Genomic DNA, 27,021 nt, shown 5'->3' on the forward strand with positions numbered 1-27,021 from the left:
AGGATCCTGAAATTGGATTAGATCACATAATCTATTCTTGGTTTTGATCTGGATAAAACCTTCACTTTGTGTCGTTCAAAACTTTTGAGTTGGATTGGAATAAATTTGATGCATAAAATTAGGATTACCCTGTGCTGTAACATTATAGTGTGCTAACCTTCACAACCCAACAGTATTCTAACAATACTTGATTCTACAGGACTATTTATTTGTTGTGGATAAGATGAAGGGTTTGATAATGGAAGGCAGTGTTTCCCACAGAATTGAATTGTATTTGTGGTGGTGGGTTCTGTGTCGGAGTCAATAAGATAAACAGCGTATAATTATACAGTTATACTTGCCTTGCACTACAAGTCCATATTGACAAGTAGCTGTAATGCTGTAATGTTATAGTGTGCTAACCTCCACAACCCAACAGCATTCTATTCTAGTATGCTAACCTCCACAACCCAACAGTATTTTAACACTAATGCTTCAGGTGGGATTTGAACACTCAACATAAGGATGACCAGCACTAGACATTATCCCACTAAGCCACTGTCAATCCTACATCTTTGCCAGTCACATTCACATGGTGAAAATGTGTGTTGGTAAACACACAAGAAAAACTCCAAGTATACATTTGACAATAAAATGAAGGGCTTTCCTGAAAGAGTACACCTGAAAACTTTTGGATATTCTGGGGCAATTAGACATTTATAGAGAAGAACAGTAATGGATGAAATATAAATATGATAGACTTAATGATGAAGGAAAAATAGTAAACAAAGAAGTTCCCCTATATGTCATAGAGTGTGTCGGCATTCTGATTCTTGGCAACTAATGAGTGTGAATGTTAATTGTCTGATGTCATTCAGGTGCTGTTCAATAGTGTGAATCTTCAATAACCAATAGCATGTGCATCTTGAGCCTAAAGCTCTAGCAGGATTCGAACTCTCAACCTAACAAACACCAGCACTAGGCATTATCCCACTCAGCCACTGACAATCATATACATTGAGCAGTCACATTCAAATGGTGAAAATGTGTGTTGGCAAACACACAACATCAAGAAAATTCCTAGCATACATTTGACAATAGAATTAAGGGCTTTATAAAAAAGAGTACATATCTGAAAATGTGCACTGTTAATGGTATCCACCTAATGATGGTTGTATGGTTGTTATCCAAGAAAAAAAATTTACTCATATAGGAATATAGGTGATATAGGAGAAATGGGCTGAGTGGTCGAACTTTATTGGCCTATATCTCTGAAATGGAACAACGTATCCAAATTCTTTTGATAACTTTTGTGAGGCTTTGTCTAAACATTGTCTGTGAGAATTTTGGTGAAGATTTGATAATTTTTGAAGCCTGTGAAACTTTTTATGATGTTTGGCTTTTCTCTGAAATTGTGGCAAAAGTAAACATTTTTAGAGCATAAGACCAGGGTGAAAAAGATGCATCTGAATGTAGAGATTAATATGATGAAAGAATTTTGAGTCTAGGTGAATCTGGTAAGGAGAAATAAGCGTTTTTGACAAGAGCGCCACCTTTGGGTGCAGTACCCCAAATTTGGGTTATGGGTAGTGGGGGGTACTGGTAACAATACTTGAAAATGTCAAGTTTCTAGGACTTACGGTTTATAGGAATATAGGTGATCTAGGAAAAAAGGCCTAAGTGGTCTAACTTTATTGGCCTATATCTCTGAAATGGAACAAAATATCAAAATTCTGAGCGATAACTTTTGTGAGGCTTGGTCTAAACATTGTCTGTGAGAATTTTGGTGAACATTCGATTATTTTTGAAGAGTGTGAAACTTTTTATAATGTTTGGCTTTTCCATGAAATTGTGGAAAAAGTAAACATTTGTAGACCATAAGACCAGGGCCAAAAAGATGCATCTGAGTTTAGAGATTAATATTCTGAAAGAATTTTGAATCTAGGTGAATCTGGTAAGGAGAAATAAGCATAATTAACTTTTTTTTTCAATAGCGCCACCTTTGGGTGCAGTACCCCAAATTTTGGGTTATGGGTAGAGGGGGGTACTGGTAACCATACCTGAAAATTTCAAGAGTTTTGGAGTTACGGTTTAGGCTGCAGTATGACTTTTACAGAATTTTGGCCAAAAAATGAACGGTACAGAAACAATAGGGTTCCTGCAGCTACGCTGCTCGGACCCCTAAATATAACCGCAAGCGGTGATTTACGGGGTCCGAGCAAAACGAACATGAGGTAGCATAGCTTTTTAGTTTTACATATGCTTTGATTGTTTGGGCACAATTGTTCAAAAGAAATGTGATCGGATTTCGGTTATCGGATTTCAGTTACCGGATTTTGGCTATCGGATTGGATCAAATCTTGAAAATGGGTTGTTCAAAAGGAAACAAGGATCCTGAAATTGGATTAGATCACATAATCTATTCTTGGTTTTGATCTGGATAAAACCTTTGTGTTGTTCAAAACTTTTGAGTTAGATTGGAATAAATTTGATCCATAAAATTAGGATTACCCTGTGCTGTAACGTTGTAGTGTGCTAACCTCCACAACCCAACAGTATTCTAACAATACTTGATTCTACAGGACTATTTATTTGTTGTGGATAAGATGAAGGGTTTGATAATGGAAGGCAGTGTTTCCCACAGAATTGAATTGCATTTGTGGTGGTGGGTTCTGTATTGGAGTCAATAAGATAAACAGCCTATAATTATACAGTTATACTTGCCTTGCACTACAAGTCCATATTGACAAGTAGCTGTAATGCTGTAATGTTATAGTGTGCTAACCTCCACAACATTCTATTCTAGTATGCGAACCTCCACAACCCAACAGTATTTGAACACTAATGCTTCAGGTGGGATTTGAACTCTCAACCTAAGGATGACCAGTACAAGGCATTATCCCACTAAGCCACCGTCAATCCTACATCTTTGCCAGTCACATGGTGAAAATGTGTATTGGTAAACACACAAGAAAAACTCCAAGTATACATTTGACAATAAAATGAAGGGCTTTCCTGAAAGAGAACACCTGAAAACGTTTGGAAATTCTGGGGCAATTAGACATTTGTAGAGAAGAAGAGTAATGGATGAAATATAAATACGATAGACTTAATGATGAAGGAAAAATAGTAAACAAAGAAGTTCCCCTATATGTCATAGAGTGTGTCGGCATTCTGATTCTTGGCAACTAATGAGTGTGAATGTTAATTGCCTGATGTCATTCAGGTGCTGTTCAATGGTGTCAATCTTCAATAACCAATAGCATGTGCATCTTGAGCCTCAAGCTCTAGCAGGATTCGAACTCTCAACCTAACAAACACCAGCACTAGGCATTATCCCACTCAGCCACTGACAATCATACACATTGAGCAGTCACATTCAAATGGTGAAAATGTGTGTTGGTAAACACACAAGAAAAACTCCAAGTATACATTTGACAATAAAATTAAGGGCTTTCCTGAAAGAGTACACCTGAAAACTTTTGGAAATTCTGGGGCAATTAGACATTTGTAGAGAAGAACAGTAATGGATGAAATATAAATATGATAGACTTAATGATGAAGGAAAAATAGTAAACAAAGAAGTTCCCCTATATGTCATAGAGTGTGTCGGCATTCTGATTCTTGGCAACTAATGAGTGTGAATGTTGATTGCCTGATGTCATTCAGGTGCTGTTCAATGGTGTCAATCTTCAATAACCAATAGCATGTGCATCTTGAGCCTCAACCTCTAGCAGGATTCGAACTCTCAACCTAACAAACACCAGCACTAGGCATTATCCCACTCAGCCACTGACAATCATACACATTGAGCAGTCACATTCAAATGGTGAAAATGTGTGCTGGTAAACACACAAGAAAAACTCAAAGTATACATTTGACAATAAAATGAAGGGCTTTCCTGAAAGAGTACACCTGAAATCTTTTTGAAATTCTGGGGCAATTAGACATTTGTAGAGAAGAACACTAATGGATGAAATATAAATATGATAGACTTAATGATGAAGGAAAAATAGTAAACAAAGAAGTTCCCCTAAATGTCAGAGTGTCTCGGCATTCTGATTCTTGGCAACTAATGACTGTGTATGTTGATTGCCTGATGTCATTCAGGTGCTGTTCAATGGTGTGAATCTTCAATAACCAATAGTATTCGAGCTAGAGCCTAAAGCATTACCGGGGATTCGAACTCTCAACCTAACAAACACCAGCACTAGGCATTACACCACTGAGCCACTGACAATCCTAAATAATAAGCAGTCACATTCACATGGTGAAAATGTGTGTTGGTAAACACACAAGAAAAACTTCAAGCATACATTTGACAATAAAATGAAGGGCTTTCTTGAAAGTACACCTGAAAACTTTTTGAAATTACATTTGTAAAGAAGAACACTAATGGATGAAATATAAATATGATAGACTTAATGATGAAGGAAAAATCGCAAACAAAGAAGTTCCCCTCAATGTCAGAGTGTCTTAGCATTCTGATTCTTGGCAACTAATGACTGTGTATGTTGATTGCCTGATGTCATTCAGGTGCTGTTCAATGGTGTGACTCTTCAATAACCAATAGTTTTCGAGCTAGAGCCTAAAGCACTACCAGGGATTCGAACTCTCAACCTAACAAACATCAGCACTAGGCATTATCCCACTGAGCCACTGCCAATCATAAATAATGGGTAGTCACATTCACATGGTGAAAATGTGTGTTGGCAAACACACATCATCAAGTAAATTCCTAGCATACATTTGACAATAGAATTAAGGGCTTTATAAAAAAGAGTAAAGATCTGAAAATGTGCACTGTTAATGGTATCCACCTAATGATGGTTGTATGTTTGTTATCCAAGAAAAAAAAATACTCATATAGGAATATAGGTGATATAGGAAAAATGGGCTGAGTGCTCGAACTTTATTGGCCTATATCTCTGAAATGGAACAACATATCAAAATTCTTTTGATAACTTGTGTGAGGCTTGGTCTAAACATTGTCTGTGAGAATTTTGGTGAAGATTTGATAATTTTTGAAGACTGTGAAACTTTTTATGATGTTTGGCTTTTCTCTGAAATTGTGGCAAAACTAAACATTTTTAGAGCATAAGACCAGGGTGAAAAAGATGCATCTGAATGTAGAGATTAATATGATGAAAGAATTTTGAGTCTAGGTGAATCTGGTAAGGAGAAATAAGCGTTTTTGACAAGAGCGCCACCTTTGGGTGCAGTACCCCAAATTTGGGTTATGGGTAGTTGGGGGTACTGGTAACAATACTTGAAAATGTCAAGTTTCTAGGACTTACGGTTTATAGGAATATAGGTGATCTAGGAAAAAAGGCCTAAGTGGTCCAACTTTATTGGCCTATATCTCTGAAATGGAACAAAATATCAAAATTCTGAGCGATAACTTTTGTGAGGCTTGGTCTAAACATTGTCTGTGAGAATTTTGGTGAAGATTTGATTATTTTTGAAGAGTGTGAAACTTTTTATAATGTTTGGCTTTTCCATGAAATTGTGGAAAAAGTAAACATTTGTAGACCATAAGACCAGGGCCAAAAATATGCATCTGAGTTTAGAGATTAATATTCTGAAAGAATTTTGAGTCTAGGTGAATCTGGTAAGGAGAAATAAGCATAATTAACTTTTTTTTTCAATAGCGCCACCTTTGGGTGCAGTACCCCAAATGTTGGGTTATGGGTAGAGGGGGGTACTGGTAACCATACCTGAAAATTTCAAGAGTTTTGGAGTTACGGTTTAGGCTGCAGTATGACTTTTACAGAATTTTGGCAAAAAAATGAACGGTACAGAAACAATAGGGTTCCTGCAGCTACGCTGCTCGGACCCCTAATAAAAAAAACACAGTGACACTGATTTAACCCTTAGAGTCCTAGACTTTTTTTAAGGGCATTTTCATTACCTTTGGTTAGAATCATTTATCCTGGTCATTTTAAGTGCCATACACACATTATTGTTTTTTTTTTCCAGCAGAGTCTAGGCTACCCAGATCTACCACAATTTCATGTATTAATACTTGCATTTATTTAATTTTTATTTTTATTATTTTTTGTATTTTTATTTAAATAATAAAAATACAAAAAGCGTATTATAGAAATTTGTATATTTTGACATGTATCTCACCACTGCAAGTTGGCAGCTCTTTCATGTGTGTGTAGGGCAGACTGTCCTGAATCTGGCAATATCATTGACATGGTGGAGGGATTCTCTGGCGCTGAGCAAATATGAAAAATATGTGGTGTGTGCCTTATAGAAATAAATGCCATTTTTTATTTATGCCTATGAGCCCTACTCTATTTTTGGCCATTCTCACTACCTTTAGTTATAATCATTTATCCTGGTCATTGTAAGTACCATTTACACATGCTATATGTTTTTCAGCACAGTCTAGGCTACCCAGATCTGCCACCATTTCATATAATACTTGCATTGATTTTAAATAATACTTAGTGATGAAAAATGACCTTTCTACGCTCCATATCTGTGACACAAACTGATCTGACCTGACCCGAGTTTGCGTGTTAGCCTGTTTGTGCACTCATGATGATTCTCTACAACAACTTTTTACTGCATTGCCATGAACAAAGTAAAGGCAAAAAAGTTGTTTCTTTGTCGAACAAATTGGGATGCAATGTGAGGATGCCATTCAGGAATTTGCTAGCATCTCAAAAATGGATTATGAACATGCTTCGCCATAGAGAAACACATGATAGTGTTGGATTATGAACATGCTTTGCCACAAAAACACACAAAAACGTGGGGTAAGTCAAGCTATATGAAGTTATTATTTTGATGTCACTTTGTCTGTTTTATAACCCAGAAGGACTGGAATGTACTTTGTATCAAATGATAGCCCTGTGTCTCCTCTTTCATCTGACATGCTTGCCATATATACAGTATGCAATCATGGGTTCACAAGTAATTCAAATGAGAGTAATGGGTGCTCAGGTACTTCTCTGCACTCCTCCTCACTCTCTGGTTTCTGGATGGGTGCCTTTATGGTTGTGGAACCCAGGTATCCTTGGTCTCTGATTGTTGTTGTTGTTGTATATATTCAATGATTGCTGACCTGATTTGTGATTCTGGAAGCTTCTATAAATCTCTGATCTGATTGCTAATTGGGATACACATTGGCTGCGGGCCGTGTTGAATGAGTTGCCCATCCCTGTGATCTGTACGGACCACCCCGCATGTTTCGAGATGCAAAATAAATCTTGGATTGGTACAAAGTTTAATCATAGCAGCAGCAAATATTGTTTCATTGCCGCTGCCGAATAGCCTAGAAATCTAGACGCACCCTAGCGGCAGCAAATTACATTTGCTGCCAGGGCTAGTCTAGCAACTCTCCGTTGGCTTGTGAGCTTGAAAAATTAAACTTCTATCAGGCCAATCAAATCGTGTATAGAGTCGTTAGGCGGGCTTAACATAATGATTGATGTCAGAGTTGCAACGGGTTGGCTCGAATTCCCTGCTACTTGAAAACAAAGAAGATGGATGTTGCTGCTGGCGAACAGTGTGACACGAGTTAAGCTTTTTTTAAGTTGGCAAAAGTTTGAACTAGCCAACTAGCTCCGCTGGTGGGAAAACGCATGGGACTCATAGCACTGTCCTATTACTTGAATTTCCCCTGGGGATCAATAAAGTATCTATCTATCTATCTATCTATCTTACGTGCAGAGGGAATTTGAAAGAACCGATTATCCCTCCCCTCGGACTGAGCACTGCGAACGGTAAGTGCCCAGACCCTACATTTTAATGTGGGTCTGGCTTGTCAGGCTAGCTGCCGAATGCACTTTAGTGACAGCAGCGTGAATGTAGTCCACCATTAAAACGTTTTCTAGCTTGGTGCTATTAGACCAAAAGTTCTCGTTGATTTAACGGACATGTCAATGACATACACTCGGACTGATTTCCAGCCCACATGAGCGTGCTTCTCACAAAAGTAGCAGCACATCTCTGAAGCTGCCAGGTAGCACTAGCTATATTTGAAGATGTAATCACCAGTAGACTACACATACTGTATTATGCTATGAAAAAAACATCTTACTACATCTTACATCTTATTTTTTGTTTACTTTCTTTATTTCTTTACTCTGGATTACACACTGTAAGGAGTGTTCTTTATTCTATCCTATGGATATGGATCAGTTATCACAATGTTCTGGCGGTAGCAAACTTGTTTATACAAGGAATCAGCTGCTTGCACTACGAAGGCATGCCGGTGGTGTTCACGTTAACATCCCATGAATTGTGGTGCTTTCGGGGCTGTTAGCGGGACTTAAAGTGAGGACGAGGCGACGGGAGAAGAAGTGGAGATACAAGCCCTCAATTCCATCGGTAGTGATGGGGAACGTGAACTCACTCAAAACTGACAAACTGGCAAATTAGAAGCTTTACAGGGAATGTAGCCTGATTTGCCTCACAGAGAAGTGGCTAACTAGCTGCATCCCCACGTTACAATAAACTAACAGAGACAATAAACTTTCAGCCAAAAAGAAGGGAGGTGGACTGGTGATATACATACAACAGATGGTGCAATCCCGGTCATGTTACAGTTAAAGGAACACGCCACCCAATGTCAGTAGTAATATATGTTCTTACCTTAACTATCACGAGTTGAGTCATACCTCTCCCATGTCGGTATGTGCACTCAAACGCTCTGGTGCGCGGCGCGAATGTGTTAACATGTTTCTATGCTAACGGACTCAGACGTAGCCAGACATAGAAGTAATCAAAAACATCTACATTTTCCCGACTTAAATACAGTTACACGAGTAGTTGATTAAAATGTCTACAGTCAAACAACATGAAACGTGGCGATTTTCCAAGCGAATAAACAAGAGAACTACAATGTTTGGCACAATAGCACTTGGAAGTACTTCGACCTAGCGTAGTAATATTAATTAACACCTAATTGTAGATCCTATCCACCACAGAGAATAGAATCCATGCTTGATCGACCCCTCAGCCTCCCCCTCCCCTCTGAGTGAGAGAGGCACACACACACACTAGAGATGTGCTGATGGGCTATTATTTCAACCATAACTGCATAGCAAAACTTATCATCCATCCGCCATCCATCAGCACCGAAGTTTTTTCATTGGGTGGCGTGTTCCTTTAAAGAGACTGTATGCTGTAAGGATGTGGAGTTACTTGCGATTAGTCTCCGACCATATTAAATGTGGAGGGAATTCTCGCACGCCATTGTTGTCTGTGTTTACGTTCTGCCACGAGCCCTCCCGGACACAGCGTGTGACGTCATTCATTCTACAATTTCAGCACACAGATGCCATATGCTTTTTTTGCGATCTTTGGCAACTTCAACTACATAACACTGGATTCCACCCTCACTAATTTCTACCAGTTTGTTGATTGCCCAACTAGTGACTAGCAGCAGAGCGGGCTTAGACCTCTGGAAATCCAGCACCATCCCCTTGGTCTTCGCAGTGTTGAGTTGTAGTTGGTTAAGTTTGCACCATTGCACAAAGCTTATTCTCAAGTGTGAACATGCTTAACAAAATATGGGAAACATGGTCACTAAACGTGCATTACGAATAATCAGTGGGAGCCCTGTGTTTGTTTCCCTACCACAAGAAGGTTCCATCTGGGGGTGATGGAAGACAGTGACACCCTCAGTGTGTTTGAAATGTCCAGTCGATTGCGCAATTTGGTCTTAGTTGCAGTTATTGCCGAAAACCCGGCCTCGCATAGATACGTGGTGGGAAATGGTAGCAACGTTTTCAGCGCTTTTACGGCTATCTTGGGATATTCTGCTTTGGTTTTGATTCAAAAACCCGCCAGAGAGGTTTCCTCAAACACACTCTTTTTAGACCACCGTCATTTGCAATTTCGATCAACTGCTCTTCCTCCTGCGCTGACAAGTTAGGACTATTCGGGATATTGACCAATGGGTTGCGGACCCACTCATTGGTTTGCCGTGGATCTTTGGAGGATGGGAAGTAATGCTCAAACTCATTTGAAAGCGCAACAAGGTGATCGTGCACCAGCTGCGAGAGAAAGGGCCTCAGTCTCTCCCAAAACCCCCACTACTGTTTGAAACATATCAAATACACCCCGGTCCACTCGTCGTCCCCACAAATCAAGCTTGGCTTTAAATGCAGCAACTTTATCTGCCAGTTTAAAGACTGTCGTCATTCTCCCCTGGAGTGACAGGTTGAGGTCATCAAGCAACCCGAATATGTCACACAGGTAAGCGAGTTTTGACACCCAGTCCTCATCACTAAAATGTGCAGCTAACGGTGACTTTTTTTCTGTAAGAAATCTCTGCAGCGGCTCTCACAACTCAAACACTCTGGCCAGTGACCTGTCCCTTGACAGCCATCTGACCTCTGTGTGCAAGAGAAGGCGTTTGTGCTCTGCATCCATTTCTTCACAGAGCTGCTCAAATAAGCGAGAGTTGAGTGCGTGTGCTTTAATGTGGTTGATTATTTTAACTACATTTAATACCCCATTCAACTCGGGCGGCAGTTTTCGACTAGCCAGCATTTCCCTATGAATGACACAGTGTGTGGGCTTGCAGTCAGGTGCAACGTCTCTAAACCTTGCAGTGAAACCGGACAGCCGTCCGGTCATGGCTGCAGCCCCATCAGTGCATACGCCAATACAAAAAGACCAGTCTAATTTTCCAGACACATAACCATCCAAAGCCCGGAATAGTTCTGCAGCTGTGGTGTTTGTTGGAAGTGACAGCACACACAACAAATCCTCCTGAACATCCTCCTCAAATATGTACCGGACAAACACCAGCAGCATTGCCTTATTTTCAACATCAGTTGACTCATCGACTTGAATTCTTAGATTTAGCAATCCGACTAGCCACTAAGTATGAGGCTTTTAGCGCAGCCACGTACACCGATGTGGTTGCTTTAAGCACTAGTTTTTGTCCTTCTTGCTCGCGTTTCTTACACTCAAAGAACTCAAGGTGTTTGTCTTTAAGTGTAGGATGCTTGGACTCTAGATGTCGAATTTGCTTTGATAGTTTCATTGCTTCGTTTGACAACTTATTGCCATATACCACACATAAAGGACTTGGTGCATGCGAATCACCGGTCTCTGCGAAACCATATTTTAAATATGACTCGTCATATTTCCTATTGAATGACCCCTTCTTTTTCTTTGAGGTATCTGGCTCACTACCATAGTCAGTGGGTCTTTTTCCCCCCTACCCCTTCCAAAGAAATGCTCTAAAGATGCTTGTTTTTTGTTGCTCATTCTAGCAGTTTAGCTAACTTCGTGTTACACTACCGTTCGCCAAGAACTGATCAAGTGAAGTGAGCTGACCTGACGCTGCGCAGCGCTGAAGGCAATATGTAAAGTGTTGAAGGCGGGGCAGACAGACGTAAGAAAATAGACCTTGCAAAATGCAAACATGCGTGGAATCAAACAACTGCATATAGGCCTATGCCATGTAAAAACGTGACATTATTGCAAATTAAATTGAGTTGAGTTTTTTAAACTCATGTCATAGGCTACGGCCCGGTTAGTAATGTCCCGCGGCCCGGCCCGGTGGTTGGGGACCGCTGCTCTACAACAAGGGCAGAGCAGGCTGTACTTCCTGAGGAGGCTGCAGTCCTTCAACGTCTGTAGCAAGCTCCTCTGGATGTTTTACCAGTCTGTTGTTGCCAGCGTCCTCTTCTATGCTGTGGTATGCTGGGGAGGAAGCACTAAGTAGAGGGATGCTAGGCGACTAGACAGGCTGGTAATGAAAGCTGGCTCTGTCGTGGGAGCTGAAGTGGAGTGCATCACTTCAATATCAGACAAAAGGACCCTGAACAAACTTATCAACATCTTGGACAATGACTGTCATCCACTCCACAGCACTATCATAAAGCAGAAGAGCTTGACCAGTTGAAGACTACGCTCACTACCATGCACAACTGACAGACTGAGGAAGTAATTTGTCCCCAGGGCCATACAACTCTTTAATGCTTCACTTAAAGGAAGAGGAGAGTTAGAATTCTCTGCATAGTCTATCTGCCTCCACACCTCCCTCTACACTTACACTTCCATGACCTCTGACTGTACTGACTGTCCACTAGCCCACTGTGTTACTGCTTACACTGTTTACTGGCTATATTAGCCCATATGTACATCCCTTCCTCCATCTCCCAGTCTGGACTGTGGTCTAACATCACATCATACTTGACCAATGGCTGATACCCTATGACTGCAAAGCTATCCTGGCACTGCTGCTATGTTTACATTTTCCTCCATTTTGTCTATATAATTATACTATAACTGTTATATTACTATGCTTAAATTTTGTATTATATTGTCCATATTTAATACTGGTCTCTTATATTGTCCATATTTATTGCTGGTCGCTAGACTTTAAGCCTGCACTGTTGCACTTATTTGCACTACCACCATGACAAACACCTTACTGAGCACCTTACCACGGCATATTGAATCACAGGGTCAGTCCTTGCCCTGTCACTGCAAGTGCCTCATGCTTATACATTACATTATGATCATGTGGATCATTTATGCTTATACAGCACAGTACATTTATGTGGATCCTTGTTTTAGTATCTTTAGTGTCTTTTACTGTTCATTTTAGTCATGTGGATTTGTTTTTTCATCATCCTGTTTATGTTGTTGTGTGTGGTGTCATAAGCTACTGGGACCTTGAATTTCCCCTTGGGGATCAATAAAGTATCTATCTATCTATCTATCTATCTATCTATCTTACTTGTATATTGAGAAGGACAAAAAAATCCTATAAGAAGATGATAAGAAGATGATGGAAAATGATATACGCAACGCATATATAGTAATGCAGCTAATTATTTGAAAATTCCCTTACCATCATGATTAGCTTGTTTGTAGTTTATTCTGTATCCTCTTTGTAGGCCCCAACATGGACGTACTGTAATCATGCATGCATGACAACATCCACAGTAAAACACCATTATTAACGATTGAACAATGACATCTGTACAATTTCTCTGCAAAATATTGCTTCCCATTAACGCCTGGTCAGTAGGTATTACTGTTCGGATTTATATTTTTGAACATGTAATTACAAAAGCAACTTTAAAGTTCAAGAGGAAGTAAACTTTAGTTTGTCAAGCATCACATATTGAGGAACTGTATTTACATATTGTACTTATTACTGTAAAATACAATTAACAATAAAAGGGCGTAATTTACTGTATGTTGACCCTGGAATTTCTTGTCATGCAATCCTTCAAATAAAACATATTAGATACATATCAATATGAATCAAATGTTTTATGGATACATACCAATGTTCTTTTTGCACAAAAACACCACAGCCAAGACCAACAAGAACAAAAAAAATAAAATAACAGCAGCGATTATGCCACCTACAAGGCAAGAAAATGGACTGATTAACAAGACTGCAGCCATTGGCACATGTAAACCCTTAAGAAACAGTCTTGTCACTTTCTGAATTCTGACCGGATCTCATGAAACCCTTTTAGGAGCAAAATAATGTCAATTCCGTATTTTAAGATGTTAAACTTTTCAGGTGTTGCCTGAATGAGAACATACTTTCAAGTTTGTATATGCTAAGAAAATCGCTGTCTCATTATACATTGGTATTTTTACATGTTGTAACTATACAATTGACAACATGTAAATAGGAAAATGTTGGAGCTCTTTTGGAGAGCTATAGGCTAGTTAGTTCCAATCATCTCAATGAACTACTCTAAGCTAGGCTAACGGTGGGTGCGTCAGAGTGAGTTACTACACGCACAGAGATTAGAAGGGTATAATCTTATTCCAACTCTGGGGGAGGCGAGGCAATAAGCAATTTCCCAAAATGTTGATGTGTTCCTTAAAAATGAAATCAAATCATACTACTCGAACTGGGCTGAGAAAATAAGCTATTTCTTAGGGGTTGAAATTAAGAAATCTTATTGATGTTCAATTGAGATTATTTGTCTAGAAGAAACTCTGACCTGTTGTTGATGCAGAAGTTGTAATTGTCCTTGGCACAGAGACACTGTTGGTCTCCCAACTCACTGGATTACTGAAGTTACAGGTGTAGAGGACGTCTTGGTCCTCACTCTTCACAGTCAAAACAGGCCCATAGTTATTATCATTCCAGGAGTACAGAGTGGGGCCATCACCCGTTCCTTTACAGGTTAGGGTGCAGTTGGTAGATTCAGGGATGCACTCTTTTGTGACTTCAGGCTTTGAAACAGCCTCTGTTCAAGGGAGGATAAAACCATAAACATTAAGGCTGCAACTAACAATATTTTTTCATATTTTCTCAATTAATGGATTTGTTGTTTGACCAATAAAAAGGGCGTTGGAATAAGGGCGTTGAAATAAAAGATTGTTTGGTTTGTTGGAATAAAAAAATGTTTTAGGGAGTGGTTTATGAAATTGGGAAATATGGCCTCATATGAATACCTCAGACTGACTGATGGGGAGATTAATATGGTCAAAGTGTCCAGATTTGTCCAGCAGGGGCTATGCTGAAAGCGACATCTCCACAGCCTATGTACGAGCCAGATCGACACAACGAGCACACCTCCTGGTTAAAACCAAACGCGCCTCGAAGCAAAGACTGTTTCTCCACAGAATTGTTGCATATTGGTGGAGAAATAAAGCATGTCATTAAAGCAACACCAAAGAACTTTCCCTCTGTCACACGCAGGCTATTTGTTTATCCAGCACCGGCTTTGCAAATAACGATGTCCACAGACAAGGTAGAATATGTTGCACGATTTATGTAAGTACAATGTATTGCGACATCAGATGCAAGTCAAATTTGTAGTTTCTTATGTCTCATTCCATCGAACTACAGACCGCTGCCCGATCTGGCAAACTTACATAGTGCGGTTATAGCCGATAGAGGGCCGCAAAGCGAATGCAGAAGTGCCGTTCACCCTGTTACAAGTTGATGAACCCCTGAAACGATTTTGGAAACATTATTTTAAGGTACAAAAAACTCTTTGGTGTTGCTTTAAGAAACACTGGCACTTCTTGCAGAGCGATCCAGCTCCTAAAGACATATGCGCAGAACCACCACATATTACTTTTAAACGTCCTCGCTCACTTAGAGACAGGTTGGTTCACACGACCATGAGCCCTCCACCAAAACCTACGTGGTTGCCGGCTCCTCCTCTGGGTTTTTACAGATGTGGACATTGTACTCATTGTTTGAACTCTTATGACACGAAGCAATTTTCCCATCCCCAGTCAGGCAAGAAATACAACATCAACTAATTTATTAATTGCAACACCACCCATGTGATTTACCCTCCCAACGAGGAGGGGACATAGTGAGGTCCCTACTACAAAGAGGATTCTGGATTTTCACTCTGAACACAATAGAACCTAATGGTCTTAATGAGGAACTTGGCCTCTCTTGTTTTTTATAATCCACACTTTGAGGTACCTGTATAAATGTTGAGTCTATTTATTTTCTATACTTCTACATGTACTTCTTCTTTGAAGGTGTTGAATGTTATATGTATATATATATATATATATATATATATATATATATATATATATATTCCTTTTTTGTTTCCTTTTGGTGGTTTGTTTTTTCCCTTTTCTGTCTACATCTGAGTGCTTACACAGGACTGGTTAATTGATGTACCACACCCACCTAGGCCAGTAACCAATGCCTTGAAAGATGTTAGTATCTGAACTGTACATCATTGCCACTGACTGTTTGACTCTGAAGACGCATGGCCATGGGCGTCGAAACGTTAGTCAATTTGCAAATAAAAACACGTTAAGCATTGAGTGCTCCGGTCCTGCTCCTTGGCTCCTGTTAGACATTGAATCTCCCTTTTTGTCCAGATTTATATTTGTATGGTACATTATACTTATTTCACAAAAGGGCCTCCCTGTGTTTTATGTGTGTTCTCTGTATTATTCACAGTAGTGAGTGTGTTGTTACAGCATAATAAGTTTCAATAAACTTAAAGATATAAACAAGAAAACCATTCAAAAAAACATGTTTCGTAGGTCTCACCAATTACAGTAAGGGTCACACTTTGAGTTGGGTCCTTGTTGTTCACCTCAGCCGAATACACACCACTGAATATTGACTGCAGGTCTGAGATGATCAGGGACCATTCATCTTGGTCCAATGACGTAGATGGTGTTTTGAAAATGCCAAATTTAATAGGAGGCTCCTGATCTTCCTCAAACCATTCTGCAGCTTTATCCTTTCCATGCTTCCAGATAATGGACCTGATTTTTGCTCCCCCGGGCTGCTTCTCCACTTTCAATTCGATGGACTTACCTTTTGCGCCGTACACATTTGTGTTTGAAATGTCTGCGGAAGAGGGGGAGGGACAACAAAAATTTTTGACACATGCAACAGTCTTCCACCAAGAACTAGAAACACTCAGCTGGGCAAAATGCCAAATGTTCTTGTGCACACATCAAAATAGTTAGATTTGACAGAAGTGACATTTAACAGAGTTCTGTAAAGCACAGATGCTGCACATTGTGGCCACAATCTTACATGCTTTGTTACATTTACTGTATTCAATGACACTAACTCACACATAAAGAGACTTTAGCTTAAACCTCAATACGACAGTCACTAAGTCTATCCTTGAAAAATAGGTGGCACATTATTCCATTTATTGAAAGCCAGTATAGCTTCTTTCCCCACACGATCACCCTCAGAATTAGCCTGAAAGACCTACATAATCTGTTATGCCACATACTTGTGCCAATTGCACTCCTTGTGTCTTGTAAGCTCGTGATCAACCCAATTCCACTTTGTGATAAAAATGTACAGTATGCAATGTCAATTTCTGTGATCAGCCTTTAATGCGATCTACTGTGATGTGTACGGACCACCCCGACTGTTTCGGTATGCAGGTGAACCACGGATTGGTTGCACAGTTTAAATAAAATAGATCAAATACACTAGCTGGGTTTCCATTCACCTTTTTAATACGCATTTTAACTATTTGAATAAGAAATCATGATGGGAACACTTTAAATGTGCATTAAATCTTCAAATGCACTCTCTACAGAGGGGTGAATTAACACTCCATTTGCATAAGGCTTAACACGATTAAAGTTGATCAATTTATCAATTTAGTTGAAACAATTTATTTATATTCCTATTAGTTGCATTTCTACCTACTTGTTTCTATAAACGTTACCCTGACGACCAGTGGTGGAATGTAACGAAGTACAAATACTTCGTTACTGTACTTAAGTAAATTTTCCACGTATTTGTACTTTACTTAAGTAGAATTTATAGTGCATACTTTTGACTTTTACTTCGTTACATTTAACAGCAATTATCTGTACTTTTACTCCGCTACATTTCTACAACACCATCGTTCCTTTTTACGATACATTTTATGATATTTTTTTTTTCTCTCTGACAAACACGTTTGTTTTACCAGGGGGCGGGGTTGCTACCAAAGATTCTGGAGCGCTACGTGCCCCGCTTCTAAATCTTTGAAACATAAGCTTCTAGTCTAGACCGGGCAACGCGTGAGCTTCTAGCCATCTGCATTCGCTAGGCTATATTCACCAGACCCATGGCTACACTGGACATGCAACTGTGTCTGTGCCTTTCTCTGTCTGTTATCTGCAGTGTTAGGGCCTCCTCTCCGATGAGATTGCTATCCGCGGATCAGCGAAGTTTGGCTATGCCCATGCTTCTGTCACACGTCTGATCATTTGCGGCACAAATGAATAGTAGATTATTATAGGACCGCTGGCCGAAAAAAACGTAGCATTTTCCAGATTAGGAAATATTTCTTAATTGTGAGTGATCAAATAAAGACGCATAGCCTACAATTGGGGGGTAGAAATGTGAGCGCTCATTCAATGTCTATGTGCGTCTGCGCAAGTGAAACTGAACCTAATCATAAAGACACCTTTCTCAGCAACTTTTCTGTTTAATCAGCAGAATTGGCATTACGATCCACCTGACGTTTCCCTTGTCTACCCCGTTAAACTTCAGGCTCTCGTGTTTTGCTGAATGATATTTTACTCAGCAGATCACCCTAGTAGATAACCAGAATTACAGTCTCTAGAATTGTAGGTCAGAATGTAAACTGGACCACAGATGGTATAAGCACAATTGCATTAGCTTAAAACTATCTAGTCGAGTATAACCTAAAACTAGCTTAATCAAAATGCCACAGTCCATACCAATTTTTCTTTTAGAATATAGATATTAAGAGAATAAATTATTATGCAAATACTTTTACTTTTAATACTTAAAGTACATTTAAAAGCAGGTACTTTTTACTTTTACTTAAGTAGGGTTGTCATTGTGGTACTTTTACTTTTACTAAAGTAAATATTTCTCTGTGTATTTGTACTTTTACTTAAGTACTGAGATTCAGTACTTCCTCCACCACTGCTGACGACCATACGTTTTGAACCCACAGCTGATCAAAACTCTTCACTAGAATGTCCATTTTTACCTAACATTCCATAGTGTTGAAAATGTGGCCCCCCAAAACATGTCCGTGGTAGGCTATAAAGCATCCGGCCCGCACGGGAGTACGACATCGTCAAAATATAACCTCCGCAATTTCCCCCATTCATTCTCTATGGCGAGTCTTAACAGTACACATGTAATACTCTTTTTGTCCACTGGTGGTTGTTTTGGCGCTGTTTCGTGCTTGCCATCGAAAACGGAATGAAATGTAGGCCTACTGCAAACAATGTAAGAGGGCTATGCTGACTGCATCAGTGCTCAAAGTATTCTAAAAGTTTATCAATGAATTGTTAATAACTAACTAACTTCTATTAAAGTCATATTTCTGGGACTTTCTGGGATAATTATTTCTATTTTTTATTCACTCATTCAAATGTTCATACAAAGAGTTCACAAAGTTCTCATCAGGTGAGTGAAAGTTAGAATGGTGGTCATTTCAGACCACTTCAGCACTTCATAAAATTATCATAGTTTGAGAACTTTAAATTATTTGTAGGATATTACAACTTGAGAGCTGTGTATGCAAAGACACAGAGTTCAGAGTTCACATATTTTTAATAAAATATACTTTTGGGACTCCCTGCTAATACTTTTGGGAATACAAAAGTCTTTTTATTAGTATTATTTAATTTGAGCTACATTTTACACTAATATGGCATGATGGCGATATAAACACAGCTAAAATACCACCAGCCTATGATTAAATGGAATATTCAACTAAGGTAGACTGCTGTTGTTCACAGCACTAAGCTATTTATGGTTACTGATATACTCCGAGTCTCTGGCCCTCTCTTAGAGCCAGGCATAGTGAGCTGGCCCTCGGAAGAAAAAGTTTGGGGACCACTGCTCTAGAATTCTGAACAAAGTCTCTCAGAAGCACAAACTGTGTGTCACCAAAACAGTTTCTGCACCATGCAAATATACAACAAACATAACTAGTCTAAAGTCTAAATAGTTTTCTCTGCCCCACCGTAACCGGTTTACTTCTCCATATTGAAATAGCCTGTGTTAATTAATGTTGCTGGTAACCTTTATGGTGGCCTTAAAAACAATGGTACACCACATCTTATTATGTGAGCGGACACACACACAGACAGGCTTCCAGAATAACTTTTTACTTTGGTAGCACTGACATGTCTAACTTTTTTCATTTAAGTGCATCAGCACATTTAGGTTTACCCATATTTTTATACAGCGTGGCAATAATACGGTCAGGGGTCATGTTCAGAGCCGTCCTATGGTGTGTTTATGTGTGTGTGTGTTTGTGTGTGTGTATGTGTGTGTGTATGGATGTGTGTGTGTGTGTGTGCGCAATATAAGTATATTGTAAGAATATATTTTGGAATAATTATTAGGCTTTTCTCTGGAGACATATATTAGGGTGTACACAATGTTTCCTCTATGTTTATTTCAGCATGGCGGCCCCCCACGGTTTAATTAATACCACCATATAAGAATCAGGGCAGACGCACATTTGCTTTTTAAATAATCCTGCAACGTATCCTCCCCTGCTGGCTGCCGCTCACAATGCAATTTAACAATAAGTAGCCTAAACTAGTCAGAGGTTATTATGGCCCGTCCAGTTTCAGTTCACATATTATATATTGTATTGATGTAGCCTATTTAAAACATTAACATTCTTCTCAGTGTTTCCTCTTCATGCCACTGCTTAAGAATTAGGGGAGACGCAAAATATTGTCCGGAAGCATAGTAGGCTAAATGCCCTCCACTGGCTGCTGAAAATTGCAGTTTAAGAATAAACAGCAATGCTAATCCGAGGTACCTGTCTAGTTCTATTCCATAAATATATTGTTTTTATAGACGTTAGTGGCATGCACTATCAAGAGCTTCCATGTGCTACGCATGTTTGTCAACATCGCAAAAACTAAAATTTTCACACAACTTGGTGGAAAGGTGTAGCACAGGCCAAGGAAAACCCATTCATTTCTGAAACTGATCGTATAAAGTATTTCCCATATCGTAGTCTATAGGCCTAAGCTCGCTTGCAACAACAGCAAAAATTAAACTGGAGAGAGGATGTCTCCGCGAAGACACCGCTGTTACATTAGATGCGCACTCAATCGCGAATCGACGCAGTAAAATAGCAACGACTGCTGGTAGTAACGAAGGTAAATTGCAAAACATTTTGTATGCACTCGCGGTGATGGCCCAGTACCACCACTGCCACCACTGTTAAAAAAAAATCTAGCGGAAACACTGGTACATATTGAGACGCCTTAAGAAACTAAAGCAAATCTTAAAGTAACCTTGAACAACAGGGTCTTATGTTGAAAACGGCTGGAGTTCTCCTTTAGGAGTAAAGAGCATAGCTGTTTTGTGGTCAGCATACTGAACTAGGTTGGAGAGCATACTATATAGCATTGCATCCAAGGATTCAAGAAACAACATTAAGATATTTAATTACCTGTAGATGATGGGTTGATCAAGATCAGTAACAAATTAATCGCTAACACTAGACACAGCATGATTCTGCCAAAATCCCTGCATGCCCAGCAGTGATACTGTGAAAAGATAAAAGAAACACATGCAAAGAGATTGATCACAGCCTCACTCCCTGCAGCCACTTCTTTGGGGCTGGAGAAGTGTAGTGTAGTTTCTTATGGTTTTAAAAACACATCTGTGTCTACCATCCACTATATAATTCAACACATCTCAGATCCACAACGTCATTGCTAAAAATATAATATTCTTTAGAGAGAAAACCCATTTTCTACTGATCACTCTCACTTTTATTGTATTGTATTGTGTTCACCAATCACATTTTTTTGCGCCGACGGCAGCTATTTTCTATACAAATCCTATAAAGGATTGTTGGACTACTGTTGGACTACTTTTTGCACCTTCACCATTACACTCACTCTCTTGAGCACCTTACCATGCACACAGAACTACAGGACTACTGTTGGACTACTTTTTGCACCTTCACCATGACACTCACTCTCTTGAGCACCCTACCATGCACACAGAACTACAGGCCAGTCCCGGCCCTGTCACTGCAAGTGTCTCATGCTTGATCACCCTCAAGCACACTGTGGATTTTTTAATTTAATTTATATAGTATATTTAGTATTAAGTTTTGTTAGTTTTTCTTCTACTTATCTTCTACTGTCTCAGTATTGTATTGTATTGTACAGTGGAGTTTTGTTATATGTTTATACTTATATTTATAATTTCTGCTGTAAGTGCATGTTGTGTGTGATGTCTGTATGCTACTGAGACCTTGAATTTCCCTTTGGGGATCAATAAAGTATCTATCTATCTATCTATCTATCTACCTATCTATCTAAAGTTCAGCGTTCACACTGCGCAGCGCACTCAGTGGAAAAAAGCCCTCGGCGCTAACAGTGTTTTTCCCACAGTGCTCAGGAAGCTGAAAGTTGAAATCTGTTCAACTTTTAGAACAGCGCTGGGCTCTTCAATGTCACTTCTCTCTTGATAAACCAATCAAAACTTTTTGACCTAGCAACAATAAACACTTAACTGAAGCGCACTGAAAATGAGGTCAAGGGCGCTGTCAGCGCAAAAAACTTGGTTGCTGGACACAAAATGCAGTCTCTACCCATAGTGGTGTATGTAACACTGCAATCATTAATAACAGTGATGGCTACATTCTGTGTGTTATGCAAAACAGATGAAGCAGGTACTGTAGGTACCGTGACAGATGCTGTAGGTCAGACTGGATATCTGACAGTTGTGGCACTGTCCTTAGCCAACCTCCTTCTTGAGTCTTGTGCTGATGGGAAAACAAGGTATAGGGTCTCAGCTGTGCAGGTAAAAATAACAAGAGGGCTTACAAGAATATGAAAGAGAGATTAGGTAGTGCTGGGCGGTATACCGGTTCACACCGTATACCGGTGTATATTTTCGTTATGATATGAATTTTTAATATACCGCCATACCGCTGTATTTGATTACACAACGTTTGGAACGCTACGCCGCGCGGCAGTGTTTCAGACGGGACTTTTTTGACACGCACGCATGGTGCGACTGCGAGGCGTAGTGAGGGTAAGCACAAAACACCTTAAGTTTTTCCCCTGAAGTATGACCCTTAAGGCTTAATTTCTCCTTAGGTAAGGGGTTTATTTAAGGGTGTTGCACAGAATACCTTAAATTGTTTCTTTAGTTAAGGAAAAACGTTACTGGGATACTGCATTAAAAGGGATTTACCATCACGAAAATTCTGTGGGATTGTTCAACAGCTGTAACTAGCTGGCTAGTAGGCAATGTCGTTAGTTACCAACCCACTGAACACATTGAAGTTTATGTGTTTATCATTCATCTTACCTTAAGAATATTCGCTAAAATTATTCAGGTAGCAAGTAAAGCATGTTATAGACATGAACTGAACAATACTAGCTGGCTAGTTAGAAATTATCCTGACTGTCATCAGTGCACCAAAACGAACTTTTTTGTAATGTTTTACCTAGCGAACCGAACCGAAGCTCATGGCAGACTAACAAGACATCTACATAAAGTTAACGTTAGCCTACCACTAACATCATGTAAACCACACAATAACAATAATGCATGTTTCTGATAGGCCTATTTGACAGAGTAAGCATATTAGCAGAGAGGTTTTATTTTCAATTGTATAATTTTCAAAAAAGTATAATTATTGGAAGTTGCACTACTTTTTGTATTGGTTTTATACAAGATGTTTGTGAAATCTGCACAGTAAAAGTTCTGTATTTTGACTGCAATTGTCTGCATTTTGATTCCTCACTTCATTAGAATCATGAGTGGGTCTTTGTAAACAGCATCATTTTCTGGAGCCATGCAAACCTGCATTACCACTAGTGTGGAGTTATTCTACATCATGACAGTAAAATAGACCATCCTTAGTCAATCTACTGCAGCAATTCCTCTCTCAACCTGTAGAAAATGCTGTGAACATCTGATTATGCATGGAAAAAAAATACCGTCATATACAGTACCGTGAAACCGTTAGAATTTTGAAAAATACCGTGATATACATTTTTGGTCATACCGCCCAGCACTAAGATTAGGCTAGGCTAAAGCTTCCTGTAGACACATGCTGAATACCTAATCTTAAGATTGTTCATCTTATTTTCAAAGGTCTGGGGAGGGAAATATCCTTAGCCGATCTGTTCAGCTCATGGACTTCTATGCTTACTAACAATCACAGTGTATTCTTGCTTGATTTACCGGTGTGAAGATGTAAAGATTTGATAACTGCCAGAAGTTGGTTAGAAGTTGGTTAGACGCTATCAAATCTTTGAATCTTCACACCTTTGTACACAGCATGTGTGGTGTAAATGAAGTGTGATTGATTACACTGCAATTCTGAGTAAGAGTACTGCCGTACTGCTCCTCTGATTTGTTGCTTGTTAATTAGCCTACCATTGAGTTGCAATGCCGTTTAGGCTACCTGTCTTTCCCTGCAGAAAAAAAACTTATTGACACTAATAAGATGTCAAAGTAAGCACTTTTGTCCATGTGCCGAGTGGATTGGGCAGCTAGCATGTATTGGGCTGATACAGTATGGTCACAGACATGAAACCATAATTCAGTGATGCTGAAGGTAACCTAACAATTTTCAAACTGATGGCAAATCACCCCCCCCCCCCCCCCCCCACACACACACACACACACACACAATATACCTTGCCTGCTTCTATTTTCCCGCTCTATTATTGCTCCCCACTTCCATTTACCACTAAGCGGTTTGATTGACAGCATGATAACAAGTGGGGAGAGGGAGTTTTTATCCAATCCTTTTTTTTTCTCCAACTGATAGTACTCGGTAACCACAAACAACAGGGCCCTAACTTGAAAACGGAGATCTGCTTCAAAAGATGGTAAATCTCATCCTATGGGCAGCAAACAGCAAAAAAAACTTTGATAGTGCAACCATATTCACATTGCTTGTTGCGATAGGCGTAATAGTCCGTGTGCAACGTTTGTAACCTATAGGCTACTTCTACCACCTCCGGGGATAGTGGGGGATCCCAAATCACTGTTATGGGGGTTGCGGTCTGAAAAGTTTGTGAACGTACCCCTGGCTGACCTAGGCAATAAAGACATGCGCGTCTCTCCAATGACCGGGCTGTGCCCCAGATAGGCTGTTGCTGTCAAACGTTCAAGGCTATAGCTATGTAACACATCTTTCCATTAAATGATTCAAAGCCAGAACACCTCAACTTTGTTTGACTTTCATGCCATGTTCAAATAATGTACGCCACTGTGTACGTGACTAGTCAAACGTTGAGGCGTAGCCCCACTAAGACTAAGCTATTCAATTACTAATATGTAATGAAAATAAGTCACATATAGGTTATTAAGTTTAAATACTTCATAAATTCTTGTCTGGCAAAATAATGTTGTTCAGGTGATTTAGCTATAACAGACCATTGCCCAGAACGTCTTGGGCTCAAACTACTGTAGGCTACATGAATTAGCCATAGCCTAGGCCTAGAAGCTATCCTGTAAATTAGAGCCCAACAACATTAAGGGCTAACGTTAGCGTTATCATTTTGTCGTTCATTGTTCCCCCCTTTTAAACAACCCTGTAGCTCAAATAGCCTTAAATAGACTATAGTTTTCTACTTTCAATCCCTTTTGAAAAGGGTATAGATAGACCTAACTTACAATTATTAGAACAAAAGTGGCAGCAAAAAAGAAAGAAATATCACAGGCGAAACGGGGTTTGGTAGCCTAGCTCGATAGCAAGGCCGAGGTGGGGCTAGCTGCCCAAACATTTTGTGAAGAGAAGCCTCTGAAACACGTCACGTTTGACAAAAGTTCTAATTCTGATGGTTCCAAAAGGTTCTATTATGAGAAGGTCAAGGACTAGGCTACAACGTACCTTGTAAAAATGACACTGAGAATCCGAGAAAAGATGCAAAATCTACGAAGAAGCTAAGCCGCACATACGACGACGGGGCAACCGAAACCGAAAGTTATAACAACTTTGCAGTCCTGCAGTATCTGCAAGCTGCAGACAGAGCGGGCTTCTCTTATTCAAAGCACACATACCGGTAGGTTTAGCACGCCATCTACAGGAGTTTCTCTGTAATGAAATAGGGCAGATGCTGAAGTTGTGATGAAACGTCAAAAGCAAAATTAATATTAGCCTAGATAATGTTATGTAGACTACGATATATCAATCCAAGTCGACAATGCTACGGTAGATTAGTTGCTAGTAGCCTCACAGGCATAATGTTAATGGCAATTTATTTAGGCCTAGTATTCTGATTGATATTGATGATCCTTTTGATATTCTGTTGCACATTTGATTTACTTGATTGATTTTTGAGTAGGCCTATCTGTAGGCCCTACTTTATAGTAGCCTATTTATATTTATGGAAACTTGTGACTTTTACTTAGGGCCGACCAGAGCCATATAAAGGTACCTTTATATGGCTCTGGGGCCGACCACCTATAGGCCACCAAGGCGCCCGCCCGCACTTCAGAAATGTAAGTAGTAGAAGTAGTTAGTGGGCTATAAATGCATATGGTCTAACTATTTTTACAATGTTCTAATGTGGTAGTTACAGAAATCTGAGACCATTCTATTGCCTGTAGTTCATGTATCAAATATAAATGTACAGTAAAATAGGCTACATACAACATAGTGTACTGTCATGACTACCTGGCTCACAGTAGCAATGACATAGGGGAGACCACACCGTTTGTTAAGTTAAATCCAAAATAATTTATTAAAACATTAACTTATACCATGAAAACATAATTTACATAAATACGTGTATCAAGTCAGACAGAAAACGCACTGCGCAGAGCAGAGCCAAGCAGAGCTGTGCATGGCAGAGTGCATGGCAGAGAGCGAACTACTGGCAGGTGCTGTCCCGCCAACAGTCCCGCCAATCAGCTGCTGTCTAGACCAGATGGACTGAACACCGACAGCTCCCCCTTCAGATTGGGGGGAGAGAGACCGCCAAACATATTCTGTCAAAGGTGGAGTGAGCACACCCAGCACGGCAAAGCCGGGCGTGACAGTACCTACATGTATAATGTATATTAGAATGATTAAATTGAATGTATGTGGTTGTGGATGTGGCAAATCTCAGCATTGGGCAGCCAATGGGCAAGAGCCGGCCCTGGTTTTGACTCCACTACATTTGAAAGACAAATACTCTACTTTTGACTCCACTACATTTGAAATATGAGCATGAAGTAGGCTACATGTTACTTTTAACCATATTTGCTTCTTTACATGCAATAATGCGATACACCTTCTTGAAGTTCATTTTTACAATAGTTCAATTTGAACTTGGCTGAATTGGCTGTGGGAATGATGGTGACAACAGGTTCTTCATCAGAACATCCTCCATGTAGCCTAGGAGAACCCAGACGAACCTATTAGCAATTGAGATTTGAGAAATGGTCTGGTCTTAACCAGGCTATCCTCTGATCATTGCTAAATTGGAATGAAATTAAACAATCACCTGACATTCACCATACATCTTTAGCCTACATTATTAAACAATAAATAATGTAGGCTACTTATAATTGAGTTATCTGGTTTTGTATTTGGCAGTGAGAATGTTTTAGATTTGTGAACAGAGAATGAGTAATTATTTTAAATTATATTATTG

At 39.6% G+C, this 27,021-nt stretch overlaps 1 protein-coding gene across 9 annotated transcripts in view; it reads right to left on the bottom strand.

The window, feature by feature from the left end:
• Window positions 1-25,366, bottom strand: part of LOC143100347 (uncharacterized) — a 60,436-nt gene extending 35,070 nt beyond the window's left edge. For all 9 annotated transcript variants that reach the window (XM_076263433.1, XM_076263428.1, XM_076263427.1 and 6 more), the window contains exons 1-7: window positions 25,272-25,366; window positions 22,099-22,178; window positions 20,850-20,946; window positions 15,971-16,276; window positions 13,935-14,183; window positions 13,257-13,337; window positions 12,815-12,877 (exon numbers count right to left, since the gene is read on the bottom strand). In XM_076263433.1, coding sequence (XP_076119548.1) covers window positions 12,815-12,877; window positions 13,257-13,337; window positions 13,935-14,183; window positions 15,971-16,276; window positions 20,850-20,910 — 760 coding nt within the window. In that variant the 5' untranslated portion in view covers window positions 20,911-20,946; window positions 22,099-22,178; window positions 25,272-25,366. The remainder of the gene's footprint in view (window positions 1-12,814; window positions 12,878-13,256; window positions 13,338-13,934; window positions 14,184-15,970; window positions 16,277-20,849; window positions 20,947-22,098; window positions 22,179-25,271) is intronic.
• Between the last annotated feature and the right edge of the window lie 1,655 nt (window positions 25,367-27,021).

The sequence above is a fragment of the Alosa pseudoharengus genome, unplaced genomic scaffold (genome assembly GCF_046254945.1).
Source record: "Alosa pseudoharengus isolate Yale_2024_CS ecotype anadromous, Long Island Sound unplaced genomic scaffold, YU_APseudo_1.1 YU_APseudo_1.1_scf_3, whole genome shotgun sequence".
Taxonomy (NCBI): Eukaryota; Metazoa; Chordata; class Actinopteri; order Clupeiformes; family Clupeidae; genus Alosa; species Alosa pseudoharengus.